Source organism: Amblyomma mixtum, chromosome 10 (assembly GCF_055824585.1).
Source record: "Amblyomma mixtum isolate Tamu chromosome 10, ASM5582458v1, whole genome shotgun sequence".
Classification (NCBI taxonomy): Eukaryota; Metazoa; Arthropoda; class Arachnida; order Ixodida; family Ixodidae; genus Amblyomma; species Amblyomma mixtum.
In genome coordinates this window covers 111,947,697-111,963,591 of record NC_143021.1, presented here as the reverse complement: position 1 = coordinate 111,963,591, position 15,895 = coordinate 111,947,697, and the positions used below count along the sequence as shown (strand labels likewise).

Below are 15,895 nucleotides of genomic sequence, written 5' to 3'. Positions count from 1 at the left end.
CCTTGAAATCCTGGAATTCTCCCTGAATTTTATATGAAATATCCTGTACTGACCGTAGCAGGGGAAGGAAGAAAGTTAGGTGGGTGGATGAATGAGATTAAGAAGTTTGCGGGGATACAGTGGCGGCAACTGGCAAAGGACAGGGTTAATTGGAGAGACATGGGAGAGGCCTTTGCCCTGCAGTGGGTGTAATCAGGCTGATGATGATGATGATGATCATGTACGAACCGTGCGTGCATTAGGCCAGGATCCAAAACCACAAGACCATTGGCAGTTTGATTTGCTGCTTAGTCAAGCTAACCAAATGCATAGGGAAGGCATGGCAGTTGCACCTTTGTATCGCCTTTGATGGCCAATTGCCTTTGACTGGTGGTCTGAATTGCCATTGTTGTGCGGCTGTTGCTTTTAGCTGTGCACTCTCCACAGTGCTGTCATGCAGGAGGTACTTCAGACTGAAACTGCACGAAGTGTTCCAGTAACTGTTGGCTTCAAGTGAATGCTTCGAACACTAACCATTCAGATCGAATCAAACGCAGATATTTTATATTTGACTGATTTTTCGAAATGATCGGATATTCGGACAAGCCTAATTCCAACTGCTCATGCCTGACTTTGAAATTGCTGTGATACTCCACGTCCAGCTGCTGCGTACCAAAGCAGGCACCTTCCCTATTTTCTGGGCAGTTCACTTGCAGTTCCAGGTGTGTCCCCCCTGAAAACTGTGTACGGAGCCAACCTCTTTGCACTCAAGTGTCAGCACTGCTGTTGGACACACACTGAGCAGCAGCAGTGTTCTCATGTGCAGGAGTAACTGGCGTGTGTGCTGTGTGGGTGCTCACTTTTTGCGGTGTTTGCTGCATAACAGGGTGCGGTGCACGCAGAATGATGGTTGACTATTCTGGTTGCATCCCTTACATATAGGCAGTGTTATATTTGGCTCTGCAGCTTGGAAAATTTGCTTGCCACATGCCTGGTTTGATTTAGCCAGTGCTTTGCTGAAAGGTTGTGTGTGGTAGTGTGGAGGTGGTACTACCTGTCTGGTTGGTCGCCATGGAAGACTGGAATGGTTCAAGCTGACTGAGCTGCGCTCCGTGTCGTGCACATGACGTCAGGGGTGCCTTGATGTGACACCAGGATAAATTTAAGGATTCTGTATCCACAGGGGCATGGTGCTTTTGCTGAGCATGCCTTCTGGAAAAAGTTGCATTAATTCTACGCGCAATAATTAAAGCACTAATCAGGCTGCAGATAAGAAACAGGAAAATGGGTGATTCTCTTGAACTGGTAATCATTTTCCTCCGAGCACAAAAATTCCTCTGACTGGCGGTCACACGTGCTTGCGTTTGTTCCTTCCGACCTCCTTGCCCCCCACCCAACCCAACTAACCCCCAGGCGCACAAACCCCCGCCCTCGTCCAATGCGTGGCGTCGTCTGCTGTCCAGCTCCAAGAAGCGGGCGGCCATCGCATGCCTGCGTAGCGTGCCACTCTATAACGTCGAGAGGTAACACAATTCCTGCGTGCACGACCCTTGCCTGTAGCAGCATGCACACAGTGAATGACCTGTTGATGATTGCCATGGATCTGTGGATGCACATGTAAGCAGCATGAAGGTGGGATTCAGTGCATGCCATTAGCATGTGTTCTTATGAGGCACTGCTGTGCTTGTTAGTACAGCTCATTGTTGCCATCTGTTTATCGCTGGTCTGCAGTTGTTGCACTGTCAGTTACTTTGCATTCCAGAATGGCTGCTGATCTGCTTCTCCAGGTCTGAAGTGATCGTGTGCAGTCATTGTTGTTGCACTGGGCGGCAGTCACAGTGCTTTGAAATTTGTTATTAATGACAATGATTTGCTGAGTTTGTTGTTTCCTCGGATTGAAAGGACCAGAAAGGCGGCAGGGGCCGTCGGTAGATTCCCCTCTCTAGGCACTGCAAGGCAGCCCTCATTCAAAGGAATGCCAGAAAATGGTGCTGTATGTGTGGCATTGCACTATGTGTGTGTATTATATCTGCATGGTTCATTCTATGTTTTGTTTTTTGCTAAGAGAATAAGTTCAGGCGTGTTGGTTGTTCATACTTAAAAGAAGTACCATATTTACACGACTGTAAGTCGACTCGAATGTAAGTCAACCCCTGTCGTGAAAAAAAAGAAGGGTGTGCCTGTGCGCACATTCAAAACAAAAAACTTGGAGGATGCCTAAGCTTCGCCTCTAAAAGTAGAATGCGATAGCATCATCGGGCTGCCGCCGCTTATCAGCAGCCAGCCTCGTCTGCCACATGCCCAAAACTATCACAAAGGGTGACACAACGGAGCTGTGGCAGCGGGTATCTTCTCTCTGATACCCGCAATAACGCCTTGGCAGAGCACGCGGTGACGCAAAATCACAAAATAGATTGGGAAAAGGCAAGAATCATCGAGAAAGAAAAACTGACAGCACCACGGCTTCATCTCGAGTCCCTGGTGATACAGACGACGGCTCACACGCTTAATCGTAACGAGGGCAATCTTAACCCGATTTACGCGCAATCCTTACGGCGATTACTATAGCTTTTAAAGACGAACCCTCTTGGTGTGATTCCATTAAGAACAAGGCCCCCATTCTGGGCGCCGAAACGTCAATTACAATTTTTACATTTTACTGGTCGGCGTCTTTGTGTTTTGAAATGTATCCCCACGGCCAGACGGGATTCCGTCACACTCTTGACTTCATAGTTTCTCTTTGGCTCTATTTGGCACGTTTGACAACTTCCGGCCATGTTTTACGGGTTTTGCATGTAGGGCTTCGTCAATCATCATTTGTGCTCCGAGTCCGGTGAGCATGTGGCACTCGTTCATGGCTGCATTGAAGATGGCTGCCATCCTTTACACCAATGAAACAAACAACTGAGCATCGGGCTGCAAGTTCGATGTCTCAGAACAGTGATACAGGTGTGGCGGCTACAAGCGAGGCAAAATTTTCAGCCATCATGTGGAAGACTGACGCAGCACGACAATAAAATCTCGTAAAACGTGGTCAGCAGTCATCAAACAGAGCCAAAGAGATACTGTGCGTGCTATGCATGAGCAGCAACGGCTCTTCCATTAGCTACCAACACTCTCTGTAAGTGCTGCTATTCCAAGTGGCGATACCACCGCATTTGGAACAGCGGCCCTTTCATCAGCTATCTCCTTGAGCACCAAGTGCACAGTTGGAAGCGAAAAAGAAAAATCATTCCAAAAAGCGTGAAGGATAGCTGAATGCTGCTGGGTAGAGCTGCAGAGCAAACAAAACGGCGACCACACTGTAGCAGCCCGAATATCTCGTTTGTCTCGCCTTTGTGGCGCTATGCTTTGGTTTCGATTGTAAGTTGACCCCCCAGACTTTGGATTTTCATATAAAAAAATAGCTCGACTTACGATCATATAAATACGGTAATAGTGCACAAACCTGGCATGAATAACCGGTGCTGTCACAGACTGTGTGTTCTGAAGACGTCATCATTCTTTTTCTTTTTTTGCATCGATCACACATGTACAGGGTGTTCTGTATTTATGTCTCCTATCTTTAACGCCTCAACGGCCCTGATAGTAACGAAATAAATAAATAAATAAATTGGGCTCAAGCACAGACCTCAGGGTAGCTTATGATAGTCTGGGTTTTTTGATAAATAATTTAACATCAGAACTTGCCTGGACTGTCCGGAATCGGTGAAAAACTGGAGTTGTCTGCGCGCATATTTTTTTTCGAGAGCGAGTGGGATAGTGGATTGGAGAGGTTGCGTCATCTGGCGAACTGCACGGCAAACAATATCCCTGCTCGGAACTGGGGTATAAGTTCTCCCACTAGCTAGATGGTGGAGCCTGTCAAATCTTCTGCTCCGTCCGCCTAGACAAAAAATTGTGTGTGCAGAGACAACTGCAGTTTTTCGCCGATTTCGGACAATTCAGGCAAGGTTCAGTCCGCGTTCGCGCTGTCTTTAACGCGGAAGTAAATTCGTAACGCTTCCGCTCCGTCGTCGGCAATGGCGAAAGTAACCAAAATCTCTTCCATTGTCATTTTTGGATGCTTCTCTCCCTTTGCATTTAAGTACCGTGGGGAAGCCAATGCGGCGGCTGATTGTCGCAGTGTTTCTGCTTCTTAAGCTGCGTTTCCCAGACCCAGAAAAAGCTTCTCCTCCTTGCCCTTATGCACCGCGAAGAAACCTTGGCGTCCTCTCCACATCGCGTCCTCGCGAATGCTAGCGCGCCGTTTTTATTTTTTTGTTCTTGGAAATGGTGCTTCGTTGCATTTGAGGACTGCAGAGAAGCCACCACAGCAGGAGGCTGCCGCCGTGTGCCGTCTCGTTCGGCCCACTCGTATGTTTGCACATGCACGGTTGGTCAATAAACGTATTATACGACAACAGATTGTCGAAATTTATACGAAATTACGGGTGAATTCTGGGGGTGGGGTTGCAGATGTCCACCAAGAGATGTGAGACAGTTACTGGTCATTTCCTTTCCTCAAATCCAGTTTTCATTTCCTTCATTACAGCACCTCTTTCTCTCTTTCCTCTTTCACTCCCACCTTCCTCCCTTCCCTTAGTTCAGGTGTTCACTGAGATGTGAAACAGTTACTGCTCCATTTCCTTTTCTCAGAACTGATTTCTGGGTTGCATTCAAAGCTGTCACCCATGGGTCAAGCCTGTTGAAGAGATGACTCCCTGGCAGCGTTCCATTCCTAAAGGGGAAGCTTAAGCATCCTCCATTTTTATTCTGAGCTTACGAAAAAAAAATATAGTGTTTATTGCAAACTGTGTAACACCTTTCTTTAACTTTTTCTCCTGAGCAAGCAGTATTGAGCATTGCTTGCATCATGCAACAGATGCATGTCTGTTCTGTGTTGTTCTTAGCAGATCAGTGTTATTGTATAGAGCTGTGAGTAATCTGTTCTCCCAGCCTTGTAAGCGTGTGCGGCCTAGAATTCTTTTTCTTTTTTCTGCATGCAAATAATACTCGGCAGTGTTGCTATACTGCATGCAGTTGACTTTGCTTGTTTAATGTTCAAACTCAGTTCCTATGATGCACTTGTTTATCACCGGCGTTCTAAGGAAACTGCTTTTGTTTTATTGATTTTCGTGCACAAATTCATGTAATCTAGCTAAATATTGTATGTCATTTAGGCAACTTTTAATGTAGATACATAGGCTTAACATTAAGAAGTGGGCAGAGTGGGTCGGGAACAAATGCGGGTTCATGACATCCTAGCCAGAATCAAGAGGAAGGAATGGGCAGGGCATGTAATGCAAAGACAAGATAGCTCATGACTGTTGAGGGTGACAGCCATTGGCTAGCAAACAAAAAACGGCGGTGCCTGGTTACTTTGGCAGAGACGATGCTTGTCATACTCTGTTTGCTACTGCATGTTTCTCTGATTTTAAAAACTTATTGTGTCATACTCACACGAGACTTCAGGGATGAGGTTGGCAGTACAACGGAATCCCGTCTGGCCGGAAGGGTTCTTTTGAAAACAAAAGAGACACCGACCAGTAAAAAACATCGTTGTTGTCTTTTCAGCTTCCAACACGGAAGCCTTGTTCACATTGAATACATCACCAAAAATGGTTCATTTCAGTAGGCTTGAATAACCGCTGCTAGGAGCATGTGTACATTGGGTTTAGATTTCTGTCATTTCGTTTCAACATTTGATGTGTGTGTGGTGGATTAGGGATTCCAGATGTAGCAGTGATGCTTTCAGTTTCTCTGTTTCGACCATTCTTGCGTTGACTTGGTCATTCTTGTGGTCATTCCTGATGGCGTGCTCTGCTGAGTTATTTACAAAATCTCCCGTGCAAACTGCAATCAGGGAATCAGGAAGTTACTGGAAGTGATTGATGCATATGACGTAAAGAACAAAACATTTTCAATAACTCTTTAGGAGAGCACACTGTCGAGAATGACGACAAGATTGACTGGGACAACGCAAGAATTATCGCAACGGACAGCATTTCGGCTACATGTGGAATCCCTAATCATACAGATCACATCACACACATTCAATCAAAATGATAGAAATCTAAACGCAATCTATGCACGCTACTTGCGGCAGTTTTTCAAGCCTCTTTCAATGAACCACTTCTGGCGATGTATTCATTGTGAGCAAGGCTTCCATGATGTAATCCGAAATGTCAACAACAATATTTTTTACTGGTCTCTCTTTTGTTTTCCAACAGGAATTCAGGGAAGTGCCAATAAAAAACTTCTTCAAGTTGAGATTTGTTATCAAGTGTATTGTTAGCAATGGCTGCTGTGGAATGCAAGGAACCATTGATAAAGAGCACACAAGCCTTGCAGAGGTTGTCATTACACCCCTTCCGCATGCAGTCAGAAAATGGTGAAGATACTTGATGTGCGAGTCAAACGTGTACCTCGTGCCACGTCTCCCTGGAACACCTTGCAGGCATCGGGCGATCAACATATTCCTGACTGTCTACAAGGACCTCTGGCTTCAAGAGGAAAACGTGGGCCAAGAGCAGCTCATTGATGACCTCACTGTGAGTGGATTTCTTTTCGATCACGTCATTAAAGATGACGCATAACCTAAGCGTCGCAGTAAAAGTGGCATAGAGGTAGAGCATACGCCCCACGTGCAAGCCCACTCCACTGCTTTAATGCCTTGGCCCTGCAGGTTAATAAATAAATAGAATAAGAAGGACCGAGGTTCGAATCCTGGTGCCACGCAATTCTCCACCGCGATTCTCCTCCAAAAACTGCGCATGTTGATAGAATAGCATAACCAGGCCTGGGGTGCAGCCTGATTTCGGTGGCCAGAACCAACAATGCACTCTGCTGCCAGAACTGGATTTGGCCTCCCTGGTGGAGTATACTTGGCCACAACATCCTATATAATTAAACCAATTAGCCCTCGGCCCTCAGTTCCCAGCGGCTGCGGGGCAACTCACCAAGGCGGCGGTCAGACCTGTGACGCAGCGGAGGGGGCTAAGAATCTCTTACTCCGGACAGGCCGCCATTGGAAACTGAACCTGGCAACGTTTAAGGCTAGAACCTTATCCAGTGAGGCTAGCTTCGCAGTGGTGTTCAAGGAATTAGCGGGCATTAAATGGGATGTCACAGGGCTTATTGTGGTTAGGAGGAGAGGTGAGGCATATACAGTACTAAGTATATATGCTCTGCTATTGTGTACTAGAAGACAGATGAAAACTAGGTGTGGGATTTCTCATCAATCAGGATATAGCTCGCAACATAGATGTATTCTATAGTATTATATAGGAGTTCTTATAGTACTGGCAGATTAATGCGGGTTGGGGACATTCTAGTTGAAATGAAGAGGAAGAAATGGTCTTGGGCAGGGCATGTAATGTGAAGGCAAGATAACCGATGGTCCTTAAGGGTAATGGAGTGGATTCCAAGAGAAGGCAAGCGTAGCAGGGGCAGCAGAAATTAGGTGGGCGGATGACATTAAGAAGTTTGCTGGGATACAGTGGCGGCAACTGACAAAGGACAGGGTTAATTGGAGAGACATGGGAGAGGCCTTTGCCCTGCAGTGGGTGTAGTCAGGCTGATGATGATACAACTTGAGTTCCTGAGGATCTGATCTGTCTAAGGCAATGCCCCAAGGTAGACTAGATTGCAAAGAAAAATATGCTTAGCATCCACATGATCTCAGCCATACAGACGCGTAGAAAACTTAGCTTTGTAGCTTTGCAACTAAAAGAAGAATGAGTTCCTGAAATGTACTGGCACCTTAGCTTTAGGGTGTTCTTGCTTTTTCCTATTTTCTTTCTTGTGTTGATAGTCGTGAATGCACCAGTGTGCTATGCGAGACAGGATGTAGTGCTACCTTCCTTGTAACCACAGTTTGGGGATTCGAAAAAGTCTCTGGGTTCTGCTTGCACTGTTTAGCAAAATGTCTTCAGGAATACCCTTTTGGTTTTTCTCTTTTTGCACGGAAACGTTTTGTTGCAGACCACATTTGAGGAGTCCGAGAAGGAGCAGCCAAGTGAAGAGACCGAGGAAAAGCCGGACCCATTGGTGCAACTGGTTGTGGCGTTTTCAAGGACGGCCACTACTGAGCACAGGTATTTTGCAGCCGTTTGCAGCTGGGAATTTCCCAGTGTTTTCTGAGCACAGACAGAAAGGGGCAACCTGTTTTGTGCTCGCATTTCATCTCAGAATATGCTCTGCTGGTTACGAGGAACATATGCAATCATCTCTCTCTCTTAGGAAACTCTTTTTTTTTATACGAAAAACTGTGAGTCTGAAAGGTACAGAAATTTTGTTTTAATTGTGCAGAAAATGCTCTTGATGTTGATAGGACGAAAGTATCACTTCGAATGAATTAAATGTTTGAGTTGGGCGATATCGAATGAACGGCAGTCCACTGTATTATGCAAGCATAAGAACTCATTGGTTGTAGAGGGTATGTTTTCACAGTGTTCAGTGCACATGTAAAGCTGTGCCTTTTGGGCATTCTGTGTTTCCCTTGTGTGATTTCAGTGGCGTCATGCCAGAAGATCCACTATACATGCAGTACGCCTTCATCTTTAGCCAGGTAAGTTGCCACTTTTGCATTGACATCTCCTTACTTACCATTGCAGTCATGTAAGCAGAAGTCCTATAGAACGTTCCTTTTTTTTTTTTCTAAAGGTCATCATTTAATTGTACTGAGATGTACCGTGTGACTGCACAGCAGTCATTCAGGAACAAAAAGGCTGAATTCCACTTACTGTGCGTGTGGTGCCAGATTCAAGGACAGCTATTTGCGGTGCTAAATGCGCTATTCACTGTGACATCATATGACACCCTCTGTGTGCAGAGGCGCGAACAGCACAAGCACTAGTTCATGCCAATGCGCACAGAGGATGTCACAAGTTCATCGTGTGGTAAGCAGTGCCACTTGTTTTTGCTCCTTGCTTCTCCTTTATCTTACACCAATGCTCCCGACTCCGCAGAATTGTGAAATGCCGTCAACAGGTGTCACTGTGAAGAAACTCTTTCTTAAAGCCTTCTCCGACTTCCTTTTGTTTTGCTGGTAAGGTAAATGCAGGTAAATGCTGGTAAGGTAAATGAATTAACTTGAAAAGCATACTTGGCGATAGGTAGTCATTCCTCACGGACTTCACCCTTGAGAGAACAGTGTGTAGACAGAGCTAAAACAGGCACTGATTATTTCTGCGTCTTGGTTACTAGAGCTGTTACTGAAGTTGTGAGTTCGCGCTTCGTTTGTGCACATCTCTTTCTTGCATAATTGGTAGTTATGTGTAGCAGCACATAGCTAGCAGTATGCATACCTATGTTTGCTTTGTGAGTGATTCAAATGTACAGTGCAGAAATGGCATGGATGAAGAAGGGCAAAAAGTTGGGCAAGTTGGTAAACGTTCATGATGGGTTTCAAAGCGCGACAAGACGGAGATGAAAGGAGAAGAACACACACAACAAGTGCTTACTTCAGTCCGCTTCAGGCTTCAGTCCGCTGAATGGGTGGATTCAGTGGTTTAAAGATCGCCGTGGGTTTAGCTGCAGTGTGATCTCAGGAGAAAGTGGTGAAGTCAACAACGCCTGCGTTCAAGCATGGTTCGGCGTTAATCTTGAGACGCTATTCTCGGCATATGCGCACAACGATGCATACAATGCCGATGAAGCTGGTTATGTGCTGTAACACGCTTCCCAACCGAACCCTCGCCCTGAAAGGTGGTCCTTGCTTTGGCCGCAGTGTGTCAAAGGATCGTGTCACTGTTTTGTTTTGTGCCAACATGGACAGATCTGACAAGCGGCGCTTGTTGTGATTGGTAAATCGAAGAGGGCCTATTGTTTCAAAAAGAGAGAACACCTTCCGGTGACATACGAGGCAAATTCAAAGGCCTGGATGTCTCGAGAGAGAGAGAAATAACTTTATTGACCATGTGATTTGGGACACATAGGTCCCTGGGTCCCCTCACGACCCCACTGCGCTATACATTCATGAGTTCATGGAGTTTCATGACATAGGCGGCCCTGTCAGTGGCGACCTTTTGCCTGGCCAGGTCCATCGATCACAGTAGGATCTTTTATTCAGTGTCAGGAGCTTCGGGCCCTATGGGGGAGAGCATTCTAGGAGAACGTGGGTAAGAGTATCGAACAATATCTTGGTGTGGGCTGTGGAAAGCGGCAGCACGAAGCAGCAAGGACGGAAGAGAGACACAAGGGCAAGCACTTGTCCTGTGTTCTCATGGCACCATAATATTTGGTGGTAGTCATCAAGGAATTGGTGGGGTGGGGGGTATAGCTGGCGTTCGGCACTATATGCCTGGGTCAGCTCATTGAAGGTGTACATGCGCTATTGGGAAGAGCCTGACTCCCCCACCTCCTGGTTGATGGAGCTGGTGAAGGATAGGGTTAATTGGAGAGACATGGGAGAGGCCTTTGCCCTGCAGTGGGCGTAGTCAGGCTGATGATGATTATAATGAGGTGTAACCTTCTGCCAATAAAACCACTTGTCAGTTAGCGCTTGTGTTTGTGTCGTTTTTCTCATGGTCTGTATTGTGCAAGATTGATATGCACCACCTCACCCCCCAGAAAAAAAAGTTTTAATGAAGTTCTTTTCTGTACTGTTCACGTTGGCTGTTAACTGCCAACAAGCCATGCAATGCACTTTAAGCACCTTTCAGTCGGGGGCAGAACGAAGGTTGAACTGAGGAATGTCAATGCTGTGCAAGTGGCTGGTACAATTTTTTTTTTGTTTTTGTTTTTTTTTGTTTTCCAGAGCTGTGGTGGTGCTGAGGAGGAAGAAGAAGAGGAGGAGGGTGACGAGGACTCTGGGCCCTCCATACATGTGAGGCAACTGTTCTTTTCTCTCTTTTTTTTAATCACGGGCCTTTCCACCTCACAATGCTGCGAATTATTTGTGTTACACTACTTGTAGCTCTTCAAGGGCTCTGTTTAGCTGTGCCATCTGACCCGTGGTATTTCAAACATCAGCTGCCACTGGCCAGCACACTTGTTCTCAAAGTACAGTAGAACCCTGCTCTAGTAAACTCGGATATAGCAAAAACTAAGATAGCTGTGTCACATTTTGCCTCTCGTAGACAACTGTGCATTTTTTTTTTGCTTATAGCAAATTTTTTTTTTTTTTTTTTTTCATAAAATTGGCTGTAGTAAAGAGCGGCCTTCTCATTTGGCCCTCGATTCTAGCGCTAACTGCATCATGAAAGTTGCTCTTTGAGACAGCTTCACGACCAATCTTGGAAGTGTAAGAAGAAGCCAACTTCTTAAAGTCCTTGGAGCCGTGAGGCAAAGCACACAGGGAAAAAAGAAAGTAAAGCTGGCTATGAATGCAGAAAGAAAGAGGTGCGGGCTTCTAAGAAAGGACAGAGGGTAGAAATGCAGTGAAGGGTGTGGAAGGAAACAAAAAGGGTGAAGATTCGCTGCACGGCAGCGCAGATCACAGGTGAAGCGACGGTCAGAAATGGAGGTGCGGAACCTCGATTGCTTGCGTGTTTAACTATTGCTTTTAAACGTTGCTGAGGCTGTGGAAAAAGGCACCGTGTTCACGCAGAACTTTTGTTTTCACATAAAACAAATTCGTGACATTCATAGATTCTTGAATAAACAGCGCGAACGAAGACGAGCACAAAAGACAAGAAAATGGACGACACAGCGCTGTGTCGTCCATTTTCTTGTCTTTTGTGCTCGTCTTCGTTCGCGCTGTTTATTCAAGATGATTAACCAACTAGCCCGCCAAAACGTGTTAATTCATAGATTGTATTTGTGCAAATGCACTACTTTCTCAAGACGTAAACAAAATCGATTATGTGGTAACGTGAAATGAGAAAGGGAAAAATTACATAAAGGGACATTAAGAGCAGGATGGAAGGTACTTTTGAGTGTTTCTTTTATAAACCAACACTGTGTTTAGTAGGTAGCCATTAATTACCAGAGTGTGTCCTCAGAACCATGCCATCACCAACAACTGATATAGTAAAGATTTGTTGCTGGTTCTAGTCACTTTAATTTAAATGGGTTCAGCTGTACCTATGCACTTTTCAAGTAATAAATCGATGCATAAACTTTGAGAGTGTGTAAATCTTGAGGTTATGCAAGAACATGCACAGTACCAAGAGTAGTAGCAAAAATCGAGAGCTTGCAGAGGAATTTAACTCAGTTTGGCTGATTTCTGCCGCCATCAGAAAAATGCAGCTCACTGGAAAATGCACACTAGTGCAAGATGAGGGCACTTACAAGCTCATCTGTTTTGAGAATCAGTATCCTTACCATGAATAGAGTTAAAGACACTGTGGCCATGTGCAAGAGAATGGCTGCGCAACTGAGAAAGGACACAACATGTGTGCTGCCTTCGTTCTCTTGCACCTCGCCCAACAATCAGTTATTCTGAAGACCTTTTGGCCATGTCTCTAGCATGCACAATGCTTAGCATGACAGAATGTAAGCTTGTTTTGCTTGCTTTTATTTACTCTGATTTTTAGATCATACTGCAGGTGGTATTGTTTGGCCATCGTTGAATTTTATTTGTAACTTAAATTTTTTTTAATAGAAAGGAAGGGTTGCTTCAATCTTTGCAAACAGCTGTTGTTTGTAAACACCTTAACCAGCTGGATGAAACATATTTTGAAGTACAGTCGAGCCCGCTTATAACGGCCGCAGTTATAATGAATGCTTGCTCATTGTGAACGAGGGTGGTGCTACCGTCAAAATATGTGTTAGGGCTATGGCATCATATCTCAGATACAGCAAACAAGCAACAAGATACAGCACAACTTGGTTAGAGGAACGAGGGGGCTCTGTGAAATGGTCCCTATAGTTGGAAACCCTTAACTCAGGAGTGGAGAGTGATGAATGCCTCCAGGTCTCTGTGGCACCCCCTCCCCTCATTACTAAGAAAGCAACAACAACACGACCCCCTAAAAACAAAACAAAAAAAATGGGATGTATAGCATGCCGATGGAACGTTTTGATAGATGAAGCCGTTAAAAGTGCATGCCTTAAAAGGTGGTGCCTCGTGCTCGTGAAAAGTGCAGCAAGCTTCGCGTTACCGTCTCCCTCTCTAACTGCGGTGACCACGCTCTTCTGCCACCAATGAGCCACACTTGCCAGCTCACATGGGCGTAATTCATGTGCTTGAGGGGCCCTATTGGCACCGCATCACCAGTGCATACTGACAGCGATCGACTGACAGGTGCCAGCGTCCCAGTTCGGGTAACTTTGTTCCCCACCATGGACTAAATTCATGTGGGTGGAAACTACCGCGTAGTGACCAAGAATTGCTTCCGTAAGGCGGAGTTTATATTCTCATTAACGTTAGAGGATACTGTCGAAAACCCACATTATCGTACGCATGTGTAGATTTGTGGTAACGCATTTTTGACGCACACCTAGACCGACCTGATGTTGCTGGTGATAACGCAGACATCGGAGAGCTATTCACTGATGAAAATAGTACTGCAGTATTACTACGAACTCTGTCTGATTGCCACGAAAATGATGAAGGCAATGACGAGGAGACCGCTGCAGTGAGTTACGTCACCCCCTAAAGCATCTTCTGGGTAGCAGCACTATCGGTGGCGAGGGTTGTGCGAGTGCTCTGGAGAGCCTGGAAAGTGTTGTAATAAACTATAGTTTGAATAAACAAATGCACATAACAGACTTACACAGTCTGACTTTGTACTTTTGGCTCTAGGGAAGTCCACTTACTACGAACTTCAAATATATCGAATGCAATCCACGCGAGCGTCAGGTTTGTTATAAATGGGCTCGACAATAGTTTATGACACTTTGGATTCCTATATCAGCCTGCTTCCTTGCATTCATGCGTTAGCACAGCTTCTTTGCATGAAGGGCGTTTGTATTTTAGGGGCTTGGTCTGCATAGTACTCCGGCTTGGGCGTAATATTGCTGCACATCTTGGATGAGAAATTTCTCACTTATCTTGATAATGACTCTTCTACTATGATAAACCTACACATTTCCTCGCTATTTAACTCCTTACCACACAATTTGTTTTGCAGTTATGGCATTCTTAAAAGCAAGTCTTCTCATATCTATGTTGGAATACTGCTGAGTGCAAGCCTGCTGATTCTCTCGAATGTGCACTTGGGCTGGATTTTCCTTTCTGTTACAAATGCCTGAAGAATAGTGCTCATTTTTGATCAGACTGACATTTCTGTGTGTGCTTGTCTCACAAGAAGTGTTGGTTGGCTTGTTTTCACTAATGTCTCTTCCTTTTCTCTTTGCCTCTGGATGCATGTCAGGGTCTTCTAGTAAGTTCCTGCCAATCACTTTGTGTTCTGTTGTTTTTTGTGTCTTTGTGTTGTGTTGCATGTGTGTCCTTTGTTGTGGGACATTCCTTTTTTTGTCGGTATGTTCCATAGCAGTTTTAAGCTCAATCAAAAGACTTGGGTTTGCAGAATTTCGCCACACCATGTAAAGATTCCCTTGAAATGACCAACGACTGAATTTAAGGACCCACTTCTTTTCCCCGATCGAGTGCTAAGTAACTAGAAGAATAGGAATGGGGTGGAGCGCATATGGCAGGTTCTCTCAGATCATGAATGGCAGTTTACCAATATCCCTCAAGAGAAAAGTATACAACAGCTGTGTCTTACCGTTACTCACCTATGGGGCAGAAACGTGGAGGCTAACAAAGAGGGTTCAGCGTAAGTTAAGGGCAACGCAGTGAGCTATGGAAAGAAAAATAGAAAAATGATGGGTGTAACGTTAAGAGATCGGAAGCGGGTGGAGTGGGTGAGGGAACAAATGCGGGTTAATGACATCCCAGTCCAAATCCAGAGGAAGAAATGGGCTTGGGCAGTGCGTGTACTAATGTGAAGGCAAGCTAACCTGACGTCATTGAGGATAATGGGAGTGGATATTAAGGAAGGCAAACGTAGCAGGGGATGGCAGAAAGTTAGGCAGATGGATGAGATTGAGAAGAATGCGGGGATAGGGTGGCCGCATCCGGCGCAGGACAGGGTTAATTGGCGCGATATGGAAGATGCCTTTGTCCTATAGTGGACATAGTCATGCTAATGATGATGATGACTGATTGTCTGCATAATGCAAAACTTAGCATAGAAGGAACCTGACTCCACCATGGTTTTGTCAGAAATGTTGTACAGGATTCTTGCCACAAATTTTATTGAGAAAGCATTACCAGACCCATTACAAAAAAAGCCAGTGGCATGCGTGCATGTGAGTCGGTGTACTCGTAGATGGTACAGAAAATCTCAGCAGTGACAAGAAAAATAGGGCGACGTCATCAAGCAGCTTTATGACGCATACAGCAAGCCAAGCACTGCCACTTCAGATAATCCTGTACATGTTGTTCGTAGAAGAGTGCGGTGAGGGGCTAGTTGGTATGACATTATGAGAACAAAAAGTAACTGCGCAAAAGGACGGGACAAGAGAAAGAGAACCACACGGGACAAACGCAGACTGACAACTGGTTTATTGCACCAGCGCCTCCTTCCTTCCTTCTTTTTACAAAGCGCATGAGCACCAACCCCCAAAAACAAAAACAAAAGCCACGCTCATCTCGTGGAATCAAGGAACTCGAACTCCTTGCGGTACAGGTGTACTGAAGCATCGCTAACACACCTGTCAGGCCCTAATCTCGCGATTTCCAAGGCCACGATAATTTCCCGTTCTTTCTTATCCCTCGAGCGTCCGATAATCTTAGTCCTATCGAAAAGCGGATTACAATCTTTGTCATCATGCTTGCAAGTGTGACAATGCTTAGGCAGATGCTGCCCCCTTGAATCATCTAATGTTGACACAGCGGCCAGTTTGACCGATGTACACCCCACCACATCTCAGGGGAATCTGATAAATTACATTGCATGTACACTGTACGAACTTATTCCTGTGGTTAATGCCACACACAACCTTCTTTTGCTTATCTTTTCTCGCCAAATTGCACAAACGC

General features: G+C 45.3%; 1 protein-coding gene across 5 annotated transcripts in view; it reads left to right on the top strand.

The window, feature by feature from the left end:
* Positions 1-15,895, top strand: part of LOC149326691 (ryanodine receptor-like) — a 539,764-nt gene that overhangs the window by 414,523 nt on the left and 109,346 nt on the right. For 4 of the 5 annotated variants that reach the window (XM_089562900.1, XM_089562898.1, XM_089562897.1 and 1 more), the window contains exons 88-91: positions 6,419-6,512; positions 7,945-8,057; positions 8,476-8,530; positions 10,721-10,789. In XM_089562900.1, coding sequence (XP_089419026.1) covers positions 6,419-6,512; positions 7,945-8,057; positions 8,476-8,530; positions 10,721-10,789 — 331 coding nt within the window. Of the gene's footprint in view, positions 1-1,392; positions 1,503-6,418; positions 6,513-7,944; positions 8,058-8,475; positions 8,531-10,720; positions 10,790-15,895 lie in introns of all 5 variants that reach the window. The other variant, XM_089562899.1, reaches the window with a different exon arrangement.